Here is an 18,024-nt window from a genome sequence, read left to right as displayed (position 1 = left end):
TACCGAGAAGGCCCTCTGCCTGGTTCCCTGTAACCTCAATTCTCTGAGGGAACCGCCACAAGGCCCTCGGTGCTGGACCTCAGTGCTGAATGATGAGGGTGGAGACGCTCAGGTATACAGGATCGATTCCGTTTAGGTCTTTAAAGGTCAGCACCAACACTTTGAATTGTGCTCGGAAAAGTACTGGGAGCCAATGCAGATCTCTCAGGACCAGTGTTATGCGGTCTCTGCGGCCACTCCCAGTCACCAGTCTAGCTGCTGCAAACACATTCACCCCTTTTCATGTGACCTACTGCTGCGGCTACTAGATTTGATTGCACTGTGTTTTGAGTCTCCCCCTTCCCAGCTATCTGCCTTCACCCAGGTTCGGTTTCATAGCGGCTGTTCCTTCTGACAGAGGCATAGCATGGGTTGCTAGTGCCCGGGGCAGGCAAGTCGCTGATGCTGCTGGAGCCGCTCCCCACTGGAGCCAAGCGGGGCCATGCTGCACTGCCTGCCAGCCTGTGCTGGGGGAAGCCTGGCCGTCCGATGCGGCAGTAAATGGAGCAAGGAGCGAGTGATCAGGAGACGCTGTCTCTCTCAACTGTTTTCTTTTATCCAAAGCCTTGCCTGTTCCAGCCGCCTTTATTAAAAGCAAGCAGTGTCTTCTAACCAGCTGTCTGATAGGCAGAAATCCAACAGGTGGAGTTACTTCCAGTGCCAGGCCTCTTGATTTCTGCCTGTCCCCAGTTGTGCAGCCTGTCCCCCCCCCAAAAAAAGAATGGTGTAGTAGCCCTCTGTGTGGCAAATCTGGAAAGAAAATATCCGCACCAACTTAAAATGGATGAGACCCCCACACGCCCCACACCTGAACATCTAGGGCTGCGTCGTTTGGGGCCTGGGCCTGCACTTCAACCTCCCCCAACCTCAGTAGCTCCCCCCCCCCCCATCCTTGTCCCGTTGCTTGCCTGTTTTCCTGTTTTCCCGTTTCTTGGTAAATGGGTTTCATTAAGCTGTAAAAAGCTCAGCTTCGTCGACGTGAACGCCCCGGGGACCGGGGCTTTGCAGAGCCGGCTGTGCAAGCAGCGACGTGACAAATGTCTGGTCCCGAGTCGCCTCTGGCGTTTGCGGGCCCATCAAGCTGGCGGTGGGAGACCTTGGGGAGTGTGAGGGAAGCGGTCAGTGTCCGGCGAAGAACCTGGGCCTCTGTCCCCCCCGGGTGGCGTACAAACGGCGACGTACAAGCAATTAGCTACCAAATCCCCAACAGGACTTAAGAGAGCCGTTTTGGGCTGGATTTATCCTCGCAATTACGCACAAATCAGCCCCAGCCAGCGGTGGCGGAGGCTCTGTCGGGGGGGCCGTGGCGGTCCCTCTCCGCTCGTCACGGGGAGGTGCCGGCGGGCCCCCCTCGCAAACATCGCCTTACAAATGGGTCGCCGTCACTGCCATCAATCCCACCCTGTGCTGCTTGTGCCCCACCACCATCACCCGCGCTGGAGACAGATATATAAAGGCAGCGCCAAAGCAAAAAGGGAAGCGCTTTGAGAGAGAGCAGGCCTGGCAACATGGAAGCTGCCCGCCTTCTGCTCGCCCTGGCATTGCTCTCCGGCAGCCTCAAGCCAAGTCAAAGCCTTGAGGAAGGGATCGGCTCCCAAGAGGCAGAGGAGCCCGACGGCTACCCTGAGAGACTCTTCAGCTGGATGGTGAGTTGGCCTTCGACGAGGCGGCGGCCTAGAGGGTAGGGGAGGGTGCCAAGCAAACTTCGATGCTGCTTAGTTAGTTATTGCAGGGTGGTGGGCATGGCTCTGTTCACAGACACCACACAAACACACACACACTTTTTTATCCTCCTCCCACAGCCCTGTGAAGTCAGCTGGGCTGAGAGAGCATAACAGACCCAGAGTCCCACAGTGAACAAGCCTGGGTTTATAATCCCCAATTCGCTCATTGTGTGGCTTGAGTGAGGATTTGAACCTGACTCTACCCTATGGGGACACGGGTGGCGCTGTGGGTTACACCACAGAGCCTAGGACTTGCCGATCAGCAGGTCAGCGGTTCGAATCCCCGCGACAGGGTGAGCTCCCGTTGCTTGGTCCCTGCTCCTGCCAACCTAGCAGTTCAAAAGCATGTCAAGTGCAAGTAGATAAATAGGTACCGCTCCGGCGGGAAGGTAAACGGCGTTTCCGTGCGCTGCTCTGGTTCGCCAGAAGCGGCTTAGTCATGCTGGCCACATGTCTCGGAAGGTGTACGCCGGCTCCCTCGGTCAATAAAGCGAGGTGAGCACAGTAACCCCAGAGTCGGTCATGACTGGACCTAATGGTCAGGGGTCCCTTTACCTACCCTGTCCTAGTCCAGCACACTAACCATTATGCCACAGGGACTTGTGGAGGTGTTTTGGGTCCTCTACGCAATAAAGAGAGGGAGAAAAGTTTGGCCAAGCCGGAAGCCATTGCTGCCTCCAGAAAGTCAGTATAACATAAGCCCAGAGTGGAATTGGCAAATGAGGACCTTTCCCTCCTTCCTTCCTTCCTCTCTTTCTTCCTTCCTTCCTTCCTTCCTTCCTTCCTTCCTTCCTTCCTTCCTTCCTTCCTTCTATCTTTCTTTCTTTCCCAGACGCTTGCTGAGATCCAGGCAGTTGCCCCCCCCCCCCAGGAGAGGGTGGCATCATTGCAATCTGTGGGGCTCTAAGACTGATGGAGCTTGGGATCAAATCCTCCTCAGCCACAAACTCACTAGGTGGCCTTGATCAAGCCATACTATCTAGTCCTTTCTAGCTGCAAAATGGGCATAATAGTGCATGCCTACCATGCAGTGCTGTTGTAAAAGATTCCTGTGAAGGTATGCAAAGTGCTTTGCATTATTAAGGTGTTAACCCGAGCTCCTCCTGGGTTTTATTTAGGGCTGGGTATATACCCTGTGACAACAACATAGCTCTAGCATACGCAAGGCACAAGAATCCTCAGAATCTCCCTTTCCTTTCCTTTCCTTTCCTTTCCTTTCCTTTCCTTTTTAAAAGCAAGTTTCTAAACATGGAAGTGTGAGTGTGAATCCCAGAAAGCCAAAAGCAGAAGGTGATCAGTCAGAGTTCCTGGCGGTCCACAGGTACCCTGCATAGCTGCTTACTCTCCCCATGCAGAGAAAATGAAATTATGTGTAAGAAGCAAACAGATATTCACACAATTTTCAGAGCATGTTAAGCCTGTGATGAAGCGAAACCAACAATGCGTCTTCCTGGCACCTTTAAAGATAAAGAGTTGTATCCAGTGCTATTCAGAGTCGATGTACTGAAATTAATAAACGTGACTAACTTGGGTCCATTTATTCCAGTGTGTCTACTCTAAGTGAAACTTGTTGGAGACAACCCAGACAAATGGCATAAGCTTTAGTGGACTAGAGACCATTCCACCAGATGGAGCTTATGTCATAATAAAGGTGTCACAAGACTCTGTTGGATTTTGCCAATATTTACAATTTGTGTAAGGCAATCCACAGAAATCCAGCTGCTTTTGGTGTGCAAAGTGTGTGTGTGTGTGTGTGTGTGTGTGTGTGTGTGTGTGAAATTGCAAGAAATATAATTGGCTTGACATTATGTTGGGTGGATAGAGCTGACTGCTGTTCAATATTTACCATCATTACGCAACTGTGAGGAGCCAGCCAGCTCAGTCTGTACAGCATGAGACTCGTAATCTCAAGGTTGTGGTTCAAATCCCACATTGAACAAAAGGGTTTCCACATTGCAGGGAGTTGCACTAAATCAGTGCTGGATTTACGTATAAACTAAACAAGCTATAGCTTAGGGCCCCACTCTCTTGGGGGCCCCCAGAAAATGTAATTGTATTTCAGTTCAACAATTACTTTGATAAAATACATATTTTGCTATGTGCAAATGGCTTTAGATACCTATTAGGTCCATAAGTTACCATATAGTATATATTCAACACAAAAAAACAGCGACAATTCGTTGTTGACAAACGACAGCTGGACATATAAAGGGCCCCGTTACCTCCAGTAGCTTAAGGGTCTCATCAAACCTAAATCCGACCCTGGACTAAATGACCTCCATGGACCCTTCTGTGATTCTTTGATTCTATGAATAATGCGATGCCTATGCTGTTTTCCCTGGTCCTCAAGCTACTTCCTGGTCTTGCAGGGAACTCGTCTCTTGTTGAATTTCTCAAATGACCCCGACTTTATATTTGTCCACCCAGCTGCAAGAAAATGAGGACCATCCCGTCCAGATTCCCCCTGAGGAGCATCCCCTGGGTGCCCTTCTCCGCTCCCTCCTTCATGCTGTGCAGAGACCTGGTCGCAGCCCCTCCTTCCTGTTCCAGCCCCAAAGGTAAGGAGTGTGGGGGTCAATGCAGCCAGGCAGAAGCACGTATTCTGGCTACACTAGGGGGAGCACAAGTGAATGGAGGGGGCGGTTCATTTAATTTCCCCCCTTCCTTTTTAAAGTTCCATTTGTGCTAATTTTCCAGTTCTTGGAATTACATCTGTTGTTTCATTTTGGCCATGGACTGGGATGGGAGACCCAGAGCCAGTGTGGTGCAGTGATTAAGAGTGGTAAACTCGTAATCTGGTGAACCGGTTCGCGTCTCCGCTCCTTCACATGCAGCTGCTGGGTGACTTTGGGCTAGTCACACTTCTCTGAAGTCTCTCAGCCCCACTCACCTCACAGAGTGTTTGTTGTGGGGGAGGAAGGGAAAGGAGAATGTTAGCTGCTTTGAGACTTCTTCGGGTAGTGATAAAGCGGGATATCAAATCCAAACTCCTCAAGTGGAGTATCCTGACAATGGTTTGAGTATTTTCCATCCGAATAGTATTTGAAGGCGTTCTAGCTTCTCCAAGGCCTCACAATTCCCACAGATCAGGCATAAAAAGGTGAAGGTAAAGGGATCCCTGACCAATAGGTCCAGTCGTGACCGACTCGGGAGTTGTGGTGCTCATCTCGCTTTATTGGCCGAGGGAGCCGGCATACAGCTTCCAGGTCATGTGGCCAGCATGACTAAGCCGCTTCTGGCGAACCAGAGCAGCGCACGGAAATGCCGTTTACCTTCCCGCCAGAGCGGTACCAATTTATCTACTTGCACTTTGAGGTGCTTTCGAACTGCTAGGTTGGCAGGAGCAGGGACCGAGCAACGGGAGCTCACCCCGTCACGGGGATTCGAACTGCCAACCTTCTGATCGGCAAGTCCTAGGCTCTGTGGTTTAACCCACAGAGCCACCCGCGTCCCCAGATCAGGCATAGGCTCCCCCATTTAAGAGTCAATTTTTAAAAGACAAACACAGCATCCTTGCTATCTAAATGACAAAGACCCACCTGTCAGTTTCACGGGTCTTTCTTAGACCCTTCATCCCTACGACCTTTTTTCTGCAACTGCTCAGAACACCCATTGCAAAAGCTGTGCTTGCAATGCCCCTAAAAACTGAACCGTTTTTCAATCCTTCCCTTGTCTTGTGTTCAAATCCCCACCCATCAATTCCTGCAGCAACAATAAGGGGACTCTGGTTCATTTCAGTAGTTCTGGATGATGCAATTCTGTTCTCTTGGGGACAGGGACGGCGGGGGAAAGCAAAGCACTATTCCAAGACACCAAGCTGCACACTCTGCTTCCTTCTCACCATCCGTCTGACAGAAGTGATGACCTGCAGGACAAAGAGGACAGGGAGCTACAAGTGCTCTGTTTTTGAGTGCCAAAAATGTTCCCCAGGCAACCTGCTTTGTGCTGCTTTCCATCTCTGTCTCCACCCCCATCGTTCTGCCCGGACACTGAGGTCCAGTGCCGAGGGCCTTCTGGTGGTTCCCTCGCTGCGAGAAGCCAGGTTACAGGGAACCAGGCAGAGGGCCTTCTCGGTAGTGGCACCCGCCCTGTGGAATGCCTTCCCACCAGATGTCAAAGAGAAAAATAACTACCAGATGACATCTGAAGGCAGCCCTGTTTAGGGAAGCTTTTAATGTTTACTATTTTAATATTCTGTCGAAAGCCATCCAGAGTGGCTGGGGAAACCCAGCCAGATGGACAGGGTATAAATAATAAATTATTATTATTATTTCTGCAGATTTGGCCGTGAGGCCCGGGCCAGCTCCAGCAGCGGTGGCCTAATCAAGCCACGGGCTTGGGACGCCGTGGCTCCTCAGTTTCTGAGCATGGCTGTTCCGCAGCGCTTTGGCAAGAAGAAATGAAGTCGAGGACAGCAACGCACAGAACTGCCACCACCCGGTCCTTGCACCGAGAACTAGTGCCGCACTGGGTCGAAAAGCCTCCCCTTCCGCTCGTCCTTCTGTGTCGTCCCTGGGTTACCCGGGTGACTGACCCTCCTGTTTAGGGGTTTGTGCTTTGCCCCTTGCTAATAATAAAAATGGTTACATCTTGGAACCTACTACAATCTTTTCCGTCACGTAGGCGGGCTAGAGCAGGGATGTGGAACCCGTGGTCCTCCTGACATTGTCAAGACTCCCATCATTCAGGCAGCGTTGCCATATACCAGTTCTGTAAATCTTATATTTCCCCCCACATAATACACCATCAACTTATGGAACTCTCTGCCACTGGGGGGTCACAACATGGGAAGCTGGTCACCAGAGCAAGGTGTGCCAAGAGTCCCACAAAATTTCTTCACGAGGGAGGAGGATGGAGAGGAAAATCAGAGAAAATTACCCCCGTCTATAGCGACCCAACAGCTCCAGGGCCGCTTGGCTACCATTGGAGAGGAAATTTGGAAAGGAGCAATTTCAAGTGTGTCTCAGCAAATTAAACGAATGATGCTTTTGGGAAGGGAAATTAGGGCTGCCATCTCTCCTTTGCCTTGGTCTCAAGCAAATTACTTGCCTCCATCTCACCCAGTATCTTGTTTCTAAGAGCAGCCACCCAAATGCTTCTGGAAAGCATATGATAATGCCAGCAGTGGGAGCATCCCCTGTATTCAGAAGTAACTGCCTTTTGGCTTGGATAGCTCCATTGGTTACAGCGTAGTGCTGATAACACCAAGTTTGCAGGTTCAATTCCCTGCACTGCAGGCGGTTGGATGAGATGAGCATCAGGGCCCCTTGCGACTCCACAATTCGATCATCTTTGACTGCTTCGACTCAGGAAGGAGGGGGAGTGGAATGGATAATGGGACCATTCAATTCTGCCTTAGGGCCTCGGCCTGATGCAGCAGTGGTCAGCAGGTGTAGAATTCTAGATGTGTCTGTGGACAGCAACTGTGGGCAACCTGTAGCACCCCCCCTTCCCCTGTTGGTGGTGGTCTCCAACTCCCATCAGCCCCAGCTAGCATGGCCAATGACCAAGGATCATGGGAGTTGCAAGATCTGGAGGGGTGCACCCCCCCCCCCATCTCAGGGCGGGCTCAGTAGGTAAAAGAAGACACTTTCTTATAAAAAAAAATCTGGTTTATTGCAACTCCCAGTTATGGCAGAAATGGTCAGTGTTTGTCCCTCCACAACGAGGAAAAAAACAAGGTGACGGGCATCAGGTGACCCACAGAGGTGGGGCTACCCTGACCTCCCAGCAGCCCCCCCCCCCAGCACTTAGCGCTCAGAGCTACAAGTCTCTGCGAGCCTAGTCTCTGCTGCAGGTACAGCAAACATCCTCTCCGAGTCTTGAATTCAGTTTTGAAGCACAGCCCCCTCTCCACCCTCCACAGAACATCAGGGAGGTCGGTGCCCCTGCCCATAAACGATGGGCAAAAATAAGGGTACATCCTTTAGCAGGCTGGAAGATGGAGACAAGCTGTTTTGAGGAATGGCGGGTGCCCAGAGTCTTCCGTGTGGCCTCACTTGCCCCCTGCCATGATCTTCAGGTACTGAAGGGCATTGCGGGCAGCATCAGCACGCGCGGCGTGGCGGGACATGGCTGAGCCGTGGCACACTGTGGTTGGCTGTGTTGAGAGCTCCACCAGGCACTGGTACAGGCCGCTTAAACTCATCTCATCTGTAGGAAGAGAAAAGGTACCGCATCATCCAGGCCAGCAAAACAACATCTCTGCGTACAGCCTTCTCCGTCTGGAAAGTTCAAGGTGGATACTAACTTTAAGGGACGCAGGTGGCACTGTGGGTTAAACCACAGAGCCTAGGACTTGCCGATCAGAAGGTCGGCAGTTCAAATCCCCGCGACGGGGTGAGCTCCTGTTGCTCAGTCCCTGCTCCTTCCAACCTAACAGTTCAAAAGCATGTTCAAGTGCAAGTAGATAAATAGGTACCGCTCTGGCGGGAAGGTAAATGGTGTTTCCGTGCGCTGCTCTGGTTTCGCCAGAAGCGGCTTAGTCATGCTGGCCACATGACCCGGAAGCTGTATGCCGGCTCCCTCAGCCAATAAAGCGAGATGAGCACCGCAACCCCAGAGTCGGCCACGACTGGACCTAATGGTCAGGGGTCCCTTTACCTTTACTAACTTTCTACATGTGAAAAGGATCTAGGGGTCTTGGTGGACCATAAGCTTAACATGAGGCAACAGTGTGATGCAGCAGCAAAAAAAGCTATTGCTATTCCTGGCTACATCTACAGGAATGTAGCGTCCAGATCAAGGGACGTCAGTCCTACTGTATTCTGCCTTGGTCAGAACACAGCTGGAATACTATGTCCAATTCTGGGTTCCACGATTTAAGAAGAATACTGACAAGCTGGAACGTGAGCAGAGGAGGGCAGCCAAGATGGCCAAGGGCCTGGAAACCAAGCCATATGAGGAACAGTTGAAGGAGCTGGATATGTTTAGCCTGAAAGACTGAGAGGGAATCTGACTGCCATCTTCAAACATCTTAAGGGCTGTCACATGGAAGATGGAGCAAGCTTGTTTTCTCCTGCTCTTGAGGTAGGACTCAAGCCAATGGATTCAAGGTACAAGAAAGGAGATTCCAACTAAACATCAGGAAAAAAATTCTGACAGTAAGAGCTATTTGAAGGTGGAACGGTCTCCCTCGGGAGGTTGTGGACTCTCCTTCCTTGGAGGATTTTAAGCAGAGCTTGGATGGCCAACTGTCAGGGATGCTTAGTTGTGTTTCCTGCACTGCAGGGGGCTGGACTAGATGACCCTTAGGGTCCCTTCCAACTCTGCAATTCTATGAAGATTAAAACAGGTTGGTTCTTCAAATGGAATAATTCAATTTAATTCAAATTCGGCATCTGCGGATTAAAGCACAGCAGAGCAAGAGGAAAGCAAAATGTGCGCATTTCCTAATGCTCAAGTCTGGGGATAGCAGATGTATGGAGGCATAAGGAACTGTTGATTCACAGGCTGGCATAAATTGGGATGTCGCAGCTCACTTCCCTTTTCATTCCCACAGGGCAACTGGCCTTATATGGCTGGAGTCAGGCCCCCATAACCCAGTGCTGGGCAAGTAATGATGCTACAGCAGATATTAATGTAAGTCATCTGTCAGTTCCCTTTCATGTGGGGAGAGGGACTTGGCAGGGTTCTCAGCACATAACCATGAGGAAGACAAAAGGTCAGAGGTGCAATAACATCTTATTTTTAGTTATTTTAGAAAATAAGAAATGGGGGTGGAGAGTCCCTGGAAGCCACAAAATACCTTGCAATGTGGGCTTATGTGGTCCATAGGCTGTGGGCTTCACCACACCTGGTAAACCGATGAATGCCAAAGTTCTGTCCCCAAGTCTAGCTTGCGCCCTGACCAAAGCCTTTGCTTGCCCTGCAGTGGATTACTGAGATAGAATCCAAGCTCCTCCCAGTTTATTTTCTTGAGCGTTTCGTGAGTGGTCATGTGGGTAGCTTTCCACTTGTTGGGGTGTTTTTTGGGGGTCACTTGACTGCTCAACTTGCAAGCAGAAAATATAAAATTTCGCACATTCAAATCAATAAGGATGCACACATACGCAGGGGCCCTTTCGGAAAAGTTAGGGTCTGGCCGTTCTCTCAAGGAAAGCAATTCCTCCCCCTCCCCTGTGCCTTATTATTTACCAATGTCAAGGTAGCTAATATCAAAGCTCTGTTCTTCAGACAGCTCCTGCAAGAGGCTGCAGAACCCAGCATTCAGCACTCCCAGGGGATGGCTTTTGAGGTGCAGGATCTTCTCCCCCACTGAGTTGCGCAGAGAGTCCCAGGTGCAACCAGACCCCCGACCCTTTACTCCATCCACCTTGGTTCCTGCAATCTGAAGAGTGGAAGAGAGAAAGATCAAACACAGGTTGGATGTCTCTTCTGGCTGCACACCTTCCATCATTCTCATCAAGGCACAGCTCCCTCTCTGCCTTCCCAGGTGGTGCTGACCAAGAAGCGAGAGGCCACAACCTCTGCAAGTTTCCTCAAGCAACTCTCGTGGCCACGGCTTCCTCCTAACCCAGGGATGGGGGAACTGTGGCCCTCAAGATGTTTTTGGGGTTCCCAAGGTGGGACTTCCAAGGGATTTGGTGGAGACCATCACATCGAGCAGCCACTGATGGAGCCTTATCCTCCATGAATTTATCCATCCATCCAAGTTAGTGGCCATCGCTACTTCTTGCTTAATTTGCCGAAGAGGCTGCTCCCCTCTTTGGAGCAAGTTCCCAGTTTCTGCAAAGCCTTTCAGGCCCCATCAGCAAGCTGCATAATAAGTTCATGTACGGCTGCCCGACTCTGGCTTCTCTCCCCACCGCTCAGACTCACGATAGAGAACTGGTCTTCCTCCATTTCGGCCTCACTGCCCTCTCGCGGGTCCAGAGGCACGTTATGAATCCGCACCAGCATCTTGGCTGCGGCGTTGCGCTTGGCCAGTTTTTTGGAGGTGCCGCTGCCTAGAGAGAGAAGAAATGGCGAAAAGGTGATCGGGAAGGGGGCTGTGATATGTTGAAAGAGGAGAGGGCAGAGAAGGGTGGGGGGCAGCCTGGGGTGCAAGGGGACTGCAAGAGCCTACACCTCTTCCCAATTCCCTCAGGCTTCCCCCATCAAGCCTGACTGTTGTTTTTTTAGCTCCTGTGCATTGATCCTGCCTTGCAGCCCATCCAGCCTGCCTGACGCAGAAAGCACAACAGCAGCTGCTAAAGAGCATGTTTTTACATAACTGACACAGCTTGTCCTCTTGCAAATGGTGCGGGGTTCTGTCTTTCCTTGGCGCAGAAGCTTTGCAGCCAAACGGGGAGCCTAACTTGAGTGCTTGCAGAGCTGCCACACTTGGCCTAGGGAACTGCAGTTGTGCACTCCTGGTCCTTACAGCCCAGATCATAGTCTCCCAAGTCCTCTCTGGCTGCAGCTCAATGCTTTCCCTCTGATTTCCTGCATTCCTCTTGTCAGATGCATTGGCCCTTGCCTCCTAAGTTCTAAGGAGCCTTTATGGGAAAACTTCCAATCACGCACAGGGCACTGCAAATCACAAACAGTTTAAAAGCATGAGCGGATGGGGGTTCAAGTCTGCGGATGCCGTACCTATTTCAATGAACCTTTCAACCCGGCAGGTCATGGTGAATTCCTTGCGGTGCGCTGGCCCTGACTCCTGAGTGACGGTGTATTCGGGGAGCCGCCAGCCCTTCTGCACCACCAGCTCCTGGAGAGAGAGAGACAGCTTTAGAAAAGCACTTGCCTCTTCCTTTCTGGGCCTGGATTCCTAGAGGGAATGGCAGCTCAGGACACTACCATTGCAGTAGAAGCATCTAAAGCTGCAGTTTGGGTATAAGCCCAATTAAATTAGGCAGTACTTATTTCCGGAGAAAGCACATACGTACGTTTGGGCTGTAAAGTGTAACTGGGAGGAAAATCAAGACAGGGTACTGAAGCCTTGCTATACAGTCATATTGGGATCTGAGAGTGGTTTGCCAAAAGGTGGGTGGATACAGACCTACAGACTATTAGTAGTTCTGAATGATGCAGCAAATGGGAGCAGCATTCTGTTTAAAGCGTCATGGCTTCTGCTCAAAATCCTGTTTGTCACCTCTGTTTGGAATCCACTTGGAGGTGGGTGTGCCCAATTTCGTTCCAGAGCTACAGCAAATACATGTTCTTCCTATCCTAAATTCCACGGGGCAAAAAAGCTTTGTGTGCACATCCAAGCATGCCTAACTTATATGGCTTCAAAAGCTGCTCCCATACCAAAGAGACTTTTGAAAAAGTGCTGGATGGTGACACCAAATTTTCACTTTGGGATGCCAGCTTGCATTTCAAAACCAGGACTTTAGGGTAGCCTTAAAAAGGTAAAGGGACCCCTAACCATTAGGTCCAGTCACGGACGACTCTGGGGTTGCGGCGCTCATCTCGCTTTACTGGCCGAGGGAGCCGGCGTACAGCTTCCGGGTCATGTGGCCAGCAGGACTAAGCCGCTTCTGGTGAACCAGAGCAGCACACGGAAACGCCGTTTACCTTCCCGCCGGAGTGGTACCTATTTATCTACTTGCACTTGACGTGCTTTCAAACTGCTAGGTTGGCAGGAGCAGGGACCGAGCAACGGGAGCTCACCCCATTGTGGGGATTCGAACCGCCAACCTTCTGATCAGCAAGCCCTAGGCTCTGTGGTTTAACCCACAGCGCCACCAAACAAGCAACTAGAAGAACGGGGTGGGGAATGAAACAGGCGATCGGTAGGACAAGGTGCTGCTGGGAAGTACCCTTTCTCCTGTAGGGCAAAGTGTGGATCTACCAACTTCTGACTAAGCTTACTCACTGATACCCCTCCTCCTGTAAGCGCTTGGGGCTGAAGAAAGTCACAGGTAAGAGGGCAACCTACCTGCAGGGCGCCAACCGGGTTGCACTCCGACTGCTGTGGTGATACTGGGGACTTCATGTCCATTGCGGAACTTCTAGGTAAAAAGAGGACACAAGGTGAAGGATTCTCCCTGGTGGTTCTGCTGACCCAAATCCGAACACCCTGCCCACGCTACAAAGTAAGCAGAGGTAGGGGAACATAGGAGCCCTTCTGGGGAGGGAAAGCTGAGAAGGGGCCTCGTCAAAGAGAGCCTCGCCTACAACTGGCGCTAGAGCTGGGCGATGTCGGCTTTTCGACATCGCAACGTATCACCACCTAAACCTCATGCTATAGCGATACATTGCAGTGTTGAAAAGGAAGATCAGCCCCGCGAGGTGCCGGGGTGAAACCACCACAGCTCCCTCCGCCCCCAACGCCCGGCACAGGGAGGAAGGAGGCAGCAGCCTGAGAAGGTAAGGCACAGGTAAGCCCCATCCACGATATACTGTAGGGTGATGGTGCGATTGTACTCTGGCCCTCAAACCAGTCCTGGACAGTGTACCAATACATCACCCAGGCCTAGTTGGTGCTCCACTGTAGGGCAAGGCATGGACCCTCCTCCAATCAGTGTTAAGAGGGGAATTGATGGTAGACTGAAAGGGGGTCTTCCTACTAACCACCACACAGCCACCCATAGCCTGTGTCTCCAGGGGCAAGCAAGATATTTTACTTCCCCTCCTGTAGCATCTCCACCTCCATCGTTCTGCCCAGACACTGAGGTCCAGTGCCGAGGGCCTTCTGGCGGTTCCCTCGCTACGAGAAGCCAAGTTACAGGGAACCAGGCAGAGGGCCTTCGCGGTAGTGGCACACGCCCTGTGGAACGCCCTCCCACCAGATGTCAAAGAGAAAAATAACTACCAGACTTCAGGTTTCAGGTTAAGAACGGACCTCCACAACGAATTAAGTTCTTAACCCAAGGTACCACTGTATCTGACTTTTAGAAGGCATCTGAAGGCAGCCCTGTTTAGGGAAGCTTTTAATGTTTAATAGGTTATTGTATTTTAGTGTTCTGTTGGAAGCCGCCCAGAGTGGCTGGGGAAACCCGGCCAGATGGGCGGAGTATAAATAATAAATTATTATTATTATTATTATTATTATTTTGAGTGTAGAATACCTGCAGGAATGTGTACCCAACCCACACCCAAGCTGATGCTCTGCAGCCCATGGGAAAACCACGGGGGGGGGGGGAGCAAGGTCAGACACAAGGGAAAGACCTGCCGCAAGCACCAGCTTGTTCCAGTATGCACTGGTGGCCTATGGGGAAATGTGGGTGCATGAGAAGCAGCCAGAGGACTCTGGGCAGCCCAGTCCTTGTGCTTTTGTCTTTCGCTTCTATCCCATTACCTGGGAGACGAAACCGGCAAGGTGGGTACAGGCGCGTTGACTGGAGCGGTGGTCTGAGCCAAGGGCTCTAGAGAAAAAGGAGAGCTTCGGAATACAAGGTGACAAAATTAAAGCACGCTCAGTAGCAGGAGCGCATGCAGTGGAAGAAACTTCCCGAAATGAGAGACTGCTCCCGCGTCATCCCCCAGAACTTGGGTGCAGGCCCTTCCTGTTCTCTAGCAAGGCTCCCTCCACCCAAACTTCCCTCAACCACAGAGGCCTGTGCAACAATGCTCAATGCTGAACTCTCCTGTTCCCATGACTGTGCACAATCTGTGCACCTGTGACTCTGCTGCTCGATTTGCATCACGGAATGCAAACCACAGATTTCAACTTCTTCTTCTTTTAAAGTTTCTGTCCCTTATTGGCCTGGTTTGCACGTGACACTAAGCCAGCACTTACTGGCTTACTTATCAACAACCTCTTTGTCCTAACTGCCCGCAAATTACCTTTCATAGACAGTAAGCAACTAGAGAGGATGTTGTAGACCGAAGATTCCCTGGGGATTTCATTTTCTAATAACTGCATGGGAGAAGGGGGGGTTCCAGCCTTCTGTACAGACTGTGCATAGCCCTCACCTGGCTTCTTCCACTGCTGCTGGCTCCAACATGTTTCCTCCCTTGAGAAGCCGGAGTGCCACCTCTGCTGCCTTGTGCTTGGCTGCTTTTTTGCTAGGGCCTTGGCCTAAGGACAGGAGAAGGGAGAGAAAGCGAGTCGGGACACAAGGATGCAAGGGCCACTCGGAAGGGCAGACAGAGAAACTTATTTATATCCCGGCCTTCCTTCCATAATGGAAGGTAGCATATATGGGACTTCCAGGCTGACCAGATCCAGGTGCAATCCGCACTGAAGCTCCTTTTGTTTGCAAAGTGTCACCGTGCTGGTATTTTTCACAAATGCAGCACATGGACAGAGCACGGCGCTGCATCTCATTTGCGACAGCATTCCATACTATAGGCCACTGTGAACTGCAACAACAAGCAGAGTGGGTGGTGCTTGAAAGCTCACTCTTTCTCCTACATCCCCATGCACTTCCATGCCTCCACGGACAGTTAAGATATGAGGGAACGTGCTTCCAAGTTACGCAAACATGCACATTTAGAAGTAGCGTCTAAAAAAGTAAAATGAACTATGACCGTCCAGTCACTGAGGGTAAAATTTAATTCCTACAAATTCACTCCCACCCCTGCCGAAGTTAAATGTTAATGACGGGCTAGAGAGAAGAAGGGGCTGTGAGTGCCTTTTGCAGGATCCAAGCCACTCCGGCTGATAATAGTAATATAACAGTGTGAGGCTAATTCATATTAAAATCACGGCGAAAGAAAAAAGACAAGTAAAATAGTAGTGAAAGTAGTTGTGAAAAATCATGGAATAAAGGGGTAGAAATTGTGGTATTATTGCTTGTTGGGGCAGGTGCCATGTACGTAGGCAAAGAGTAGCAGTTATCATCAGGGGAAAATGCTGGGCTTTAGCAAGGCTGTTCAAACCACATACAGAATCTGTCATTGCAGCTATGTATGACATCACAATCAGGCCTTGGCAACTCAACTGTCCCCTGAGAAGCAGTGTCAGCCAAGTCTAGGTGGAGGCTCCCTTCAAAGCCTGCGGCTCCACCCTTGCCCTAATCTGCCTCTTGATTATATCTTGTTACAGCTCTGCATGACTTTCTAAGAAGAGTCTGCTGGGTCAAGTTAATGGAGCAACTAGTCCAGCATCCTGTTCTCTTGATGGTCAGCTGACAGTAGGCCAATGAACTCTCCAAGAAAAGCTGCCAAGAGCCCAGCAGTGAGAAACCCACCCTGTGAGGACATCTGGTGAGTGTGACAGAACAAACAAGCAGCTCAGGGTCCCAAGTTCTGAGAGGAAGAGGGTACCAAACAGGTTACATAAAGAAGTCTAGAAACTAGCATCTCCTGCATTCTACTCCCCAAACCTAGAAGTGAGTTAGGTGCAGTGAGTCAGGACACCCTTCTCCAACCTGGTAACCTCCAGTTGTGGCCAGACTACAACCCAGAAAAACTACCTTGGAATGTGCTGCTGCTGCTGCTGCGCTGGTGGGTTAAGAAGCCCCTTTGCAGAGAGAGTAAGTCAACTGGCACAGGGCAGATATTTTGAATCACTCTGTATTTACACTGAATTGTGTTGATTGATTGATGAATTGATTTTGTTTTTGTTTTGTTTATATGCTACTGTGCTCTTGATGCGATTATGATTATGGTTAGCGCTTGTTAATTTTTACAGCTATTGTTATTATGGTGGGCTGCTTTGAGCTCAACTGTAGTTGGAAAAGCAAAACATAGTGGGGAAGGAGAGCTGAAGATAATGCCAATATATTCCACATCTGGAAACCAATGTGCCCCTTTGGTTTCAGATAGTACATGGGTAGACGAGTCTATAAGGCCTGGTGCATATTTTGTTCTAGGAGGTTTAGTTGGGTCAGAATTGAGTATACACTTCCAAAGATAACGCTCAGTACGATACTTCTGGTAAATGAGCCACCATAGCCACTAGAGGGCTGTGAAAATTTGTGTCCCAGGCTTTTTAGACTCGTCTACCCATTAGGTATTAGGGACGCAGGTGGTGCTGTGGGTTAAACCACAGAGCCTAGGACTTGCCGATCGGAAGGTCGGCAGTTTAAATCCCCGCAACGAGGTGAGCTCCCGTTGCTCGGTCCCTGCTCCTGCCAACCTAGCAGTTTGAAAGCATGTCAAAGTGCAAGTAGATAAATAGGTACTGCTCCGGCGGGAAGGTAAACGGTGTTTCCGTGTGCTGCTCTGGTTCGCCAGAAGCGGCTTAGTCATGCTGGCCACATGACCCAGAAGTTGTACACCGGCTCCCTCGGTAAAGTGAGATGAGCGCCGCAACCCAGAGTCGGTCACGACTGGATCTAATGGTCAGGGGCCCCTTTACCTTTACCTTACCCAAGTATTATCTGAAACCAAAGGGGAGCATTGGTCACCAGATGTGATTTTTTCCCCCGCTCCCCTACCCCTCTAATACACATGTCAAATCAAACCAAATCATGCTGGCTGGGGCTGTTAAGAGGAGTTTGCGTCCAACAACATCTGAAGGGCCACAGATTCTCTATCTGTGGCCTAAAAGGTTCCAATTTATTTATTTGTATTAGTGGGGAGGGATGTTATGTTCAGCTCAACAGCCAGCTCAGAATCCCATGCAATGGATTCTGGCAGGTGAGCATGACAACCCATCTATCAGTTATGTGACATCATAATGATGCTGCGTTCTTGACAAGTGGGTGTAGGATCTGGCCCATGGAACCAAAAAGATTCCCCACTCCTGGATAAAAGGTAAGGGGACCAGTGTGCTAAAGAGGAGCTTGTATTATAGGGAGCCCCTCAAAGTAGGTGCAAACCCAAAGTTAACTGGAAGCAGGCAGAAGGCCCAGTTCAAAAGCACAACTGGAGAAACTCCATCCCCTTTCTGCTGCTGAGACAAATATGAAGGACTGTAGAAGACATGCAATCTTCTCTATCCGACCCCCAAATATGAGAGTTCTTTCCTCTTCCTCCCCTGCCCAAATTCTACTGGTTTATCCACACTCCCGTTCTTTACCACAACTAACCAGTGCAGCTGATGTCTCCAACAGTGACGCGAAAGGTGAAGTTGGGCTGATGTGCTTGTCCCTCGGCTTTCAGTAGATCGTACACAGGGGTTTTGCCTATGCGTGTCCCATACTCCTGCAGCAGGCTGATAGGGGTCTTGCCAGGGTTGGACGCCAGCATTTGCTCTATACTGAGGGTCAAAAGGAGACAAGGTTGGATCTTGGAAGCCACCTTACTCTTCCACCAGGGCTCCTTTTACCTAGTAGTATTTCTCTGTCTTTCATGAGTCCATCGTCTGCAACAAAGGATGTGCTTGTCTCTTCCCCCCACACCTTCTATCATTGGTGGGAGCCTCTAAAACTCCCACAGAGATTTCACTACTGCCAAAGTCCCTTCAACAGCAAATGTACAATGAGGTCGGCCCATCCCT

At 50.5% G+C, this 18,024-nt stretch overlaps 3 protein-coding genes across 6 annotated transcripts in view; 2 read left to right on the top strand and 1 right to left on the bottom strand.

Annotated features, from left to right (window-relative positions):
- Positions 1-317: 317 nt before the first annotated feature.
- NPFF (neuropeptide FF-amide peptide precursor) lies at positions 318-6,359 on the top strand. Its single transcript, XM_083428133.1, has 3 exons — positions 318-1,685; positions 4,191-4,321; positions 6,043-6,359. The coding sequence occupies exons 1-3, from the start codon at positions 1,548-1,550 to the stop codon at positions 6,164-6,166; spliced, it is 393 nt and encodes a 130-aa protein (XP_083284259.1). The 5' UTR covers positions 318-1,547; the 3' UTR covers positions 6,167-6,359.
- A 994-nt stretch (positions 6,360-7,353) lies between these two features.
- The window catches only part of TARBP2 (TARBP2 subunit of RISC loading complex), a 13,437-nt gene continuing 2,766 nt past the window's right edge, over positions 7,354-18,024 (bottom strand). For 2 of the 3 annotated variants that reach the window (XM_083427722.1, XM_083427724.1), the window contains exons 2-9: positions 17,615-17,784; positions 14,610-14,715; positions 13,993-14,076; positions 12,631-12,703; positions 11,340-11,457; positions 10,584-10,711; positions 9,900-10,092; positions 7,354-7,916 (exon numbers count right to left, since the gene is read on the bottom strand). In XM_083427722.1, coding sequence (XP_083283848.1) covers positions 7,759-7,916; positions 9,900-10,092; positions 10,584-10,711; positions 11,340-11,457; positions 12,631-12,703; positions 13,993-14,076; positions 14,610-14,715; positions 17,615-17,784 — 1,030 coding nt within the window. In that variant the 3' untranslated portion in view covers positions 7,354-7,758. The remainder of the gene's footprint in view (positions 7,917-9,899; positions 10,093-10,583; positions 10,712-11,339; positions 11,458-12,630; positions 12,704-13,992; positions 14,077-14,609; positions 14,716-17,614; positions 17,785-18,024) is intronic. The other variant, XM_083427723.1, reaches the window with a different exon arrangement.
- LOC310671628 (pleckstrin homology domain-containing family A member 3-like) overlaps positions 14,729-18,024 on the top strand; it is a 27,901-nt gene continuing 24,605 nt past the window's right edge. The window contains exon 1 of one of the 2 annotated variants that reach the window (XM_083427986.1): positions 14,729-15,845. The gene's annotated coding sequence lies outside the window, so the exon portion shown is untranslated. The other variant, XM_083427985.1, reaches the window with a different exon arrangement.

Source organism: Podarcis tiliguerta, assembly GCF_965153285.1.
Source record: "Podarcis tiliguerta genome assembly, chromosome: 2".
Classification (NCBI taxonomy): Eukaryota; Metazoa; Chordata; class Lepidosauria; order Squamata; family Lacertidae; genus Podarcis; species Podarcis tiliguerta.
The sequence above is the reverse complement of the archived record's forward strand: the minus strand, read 5'-3'. Positions and strand labels throughout refer to the sequence as shown.

Coding starts and splice junctions, on each gene's coding strand:
- NPFF (XM_083428133.1), top strand. CDS start 1,548: ATGGAAGCTGCCCGCCTTCTGCTCGCCCTGGCATTGCTCTCCGGCAGC. Junction 1,686..4,190: donor AGAGACTCTTCAGCTGGATG/GTGAGTTGGCCT, acceptor TTGTCCACCCAG/CTGCAAGAAAATGAGGACCA. Junction 4,322..6,042: donor TTCCTGTTCCAGCCCCAAAG/GTAAGGAGTGTG, acceptor TTATTTCTGCAG/ATTTGGCCGTGAGGCCCGGG.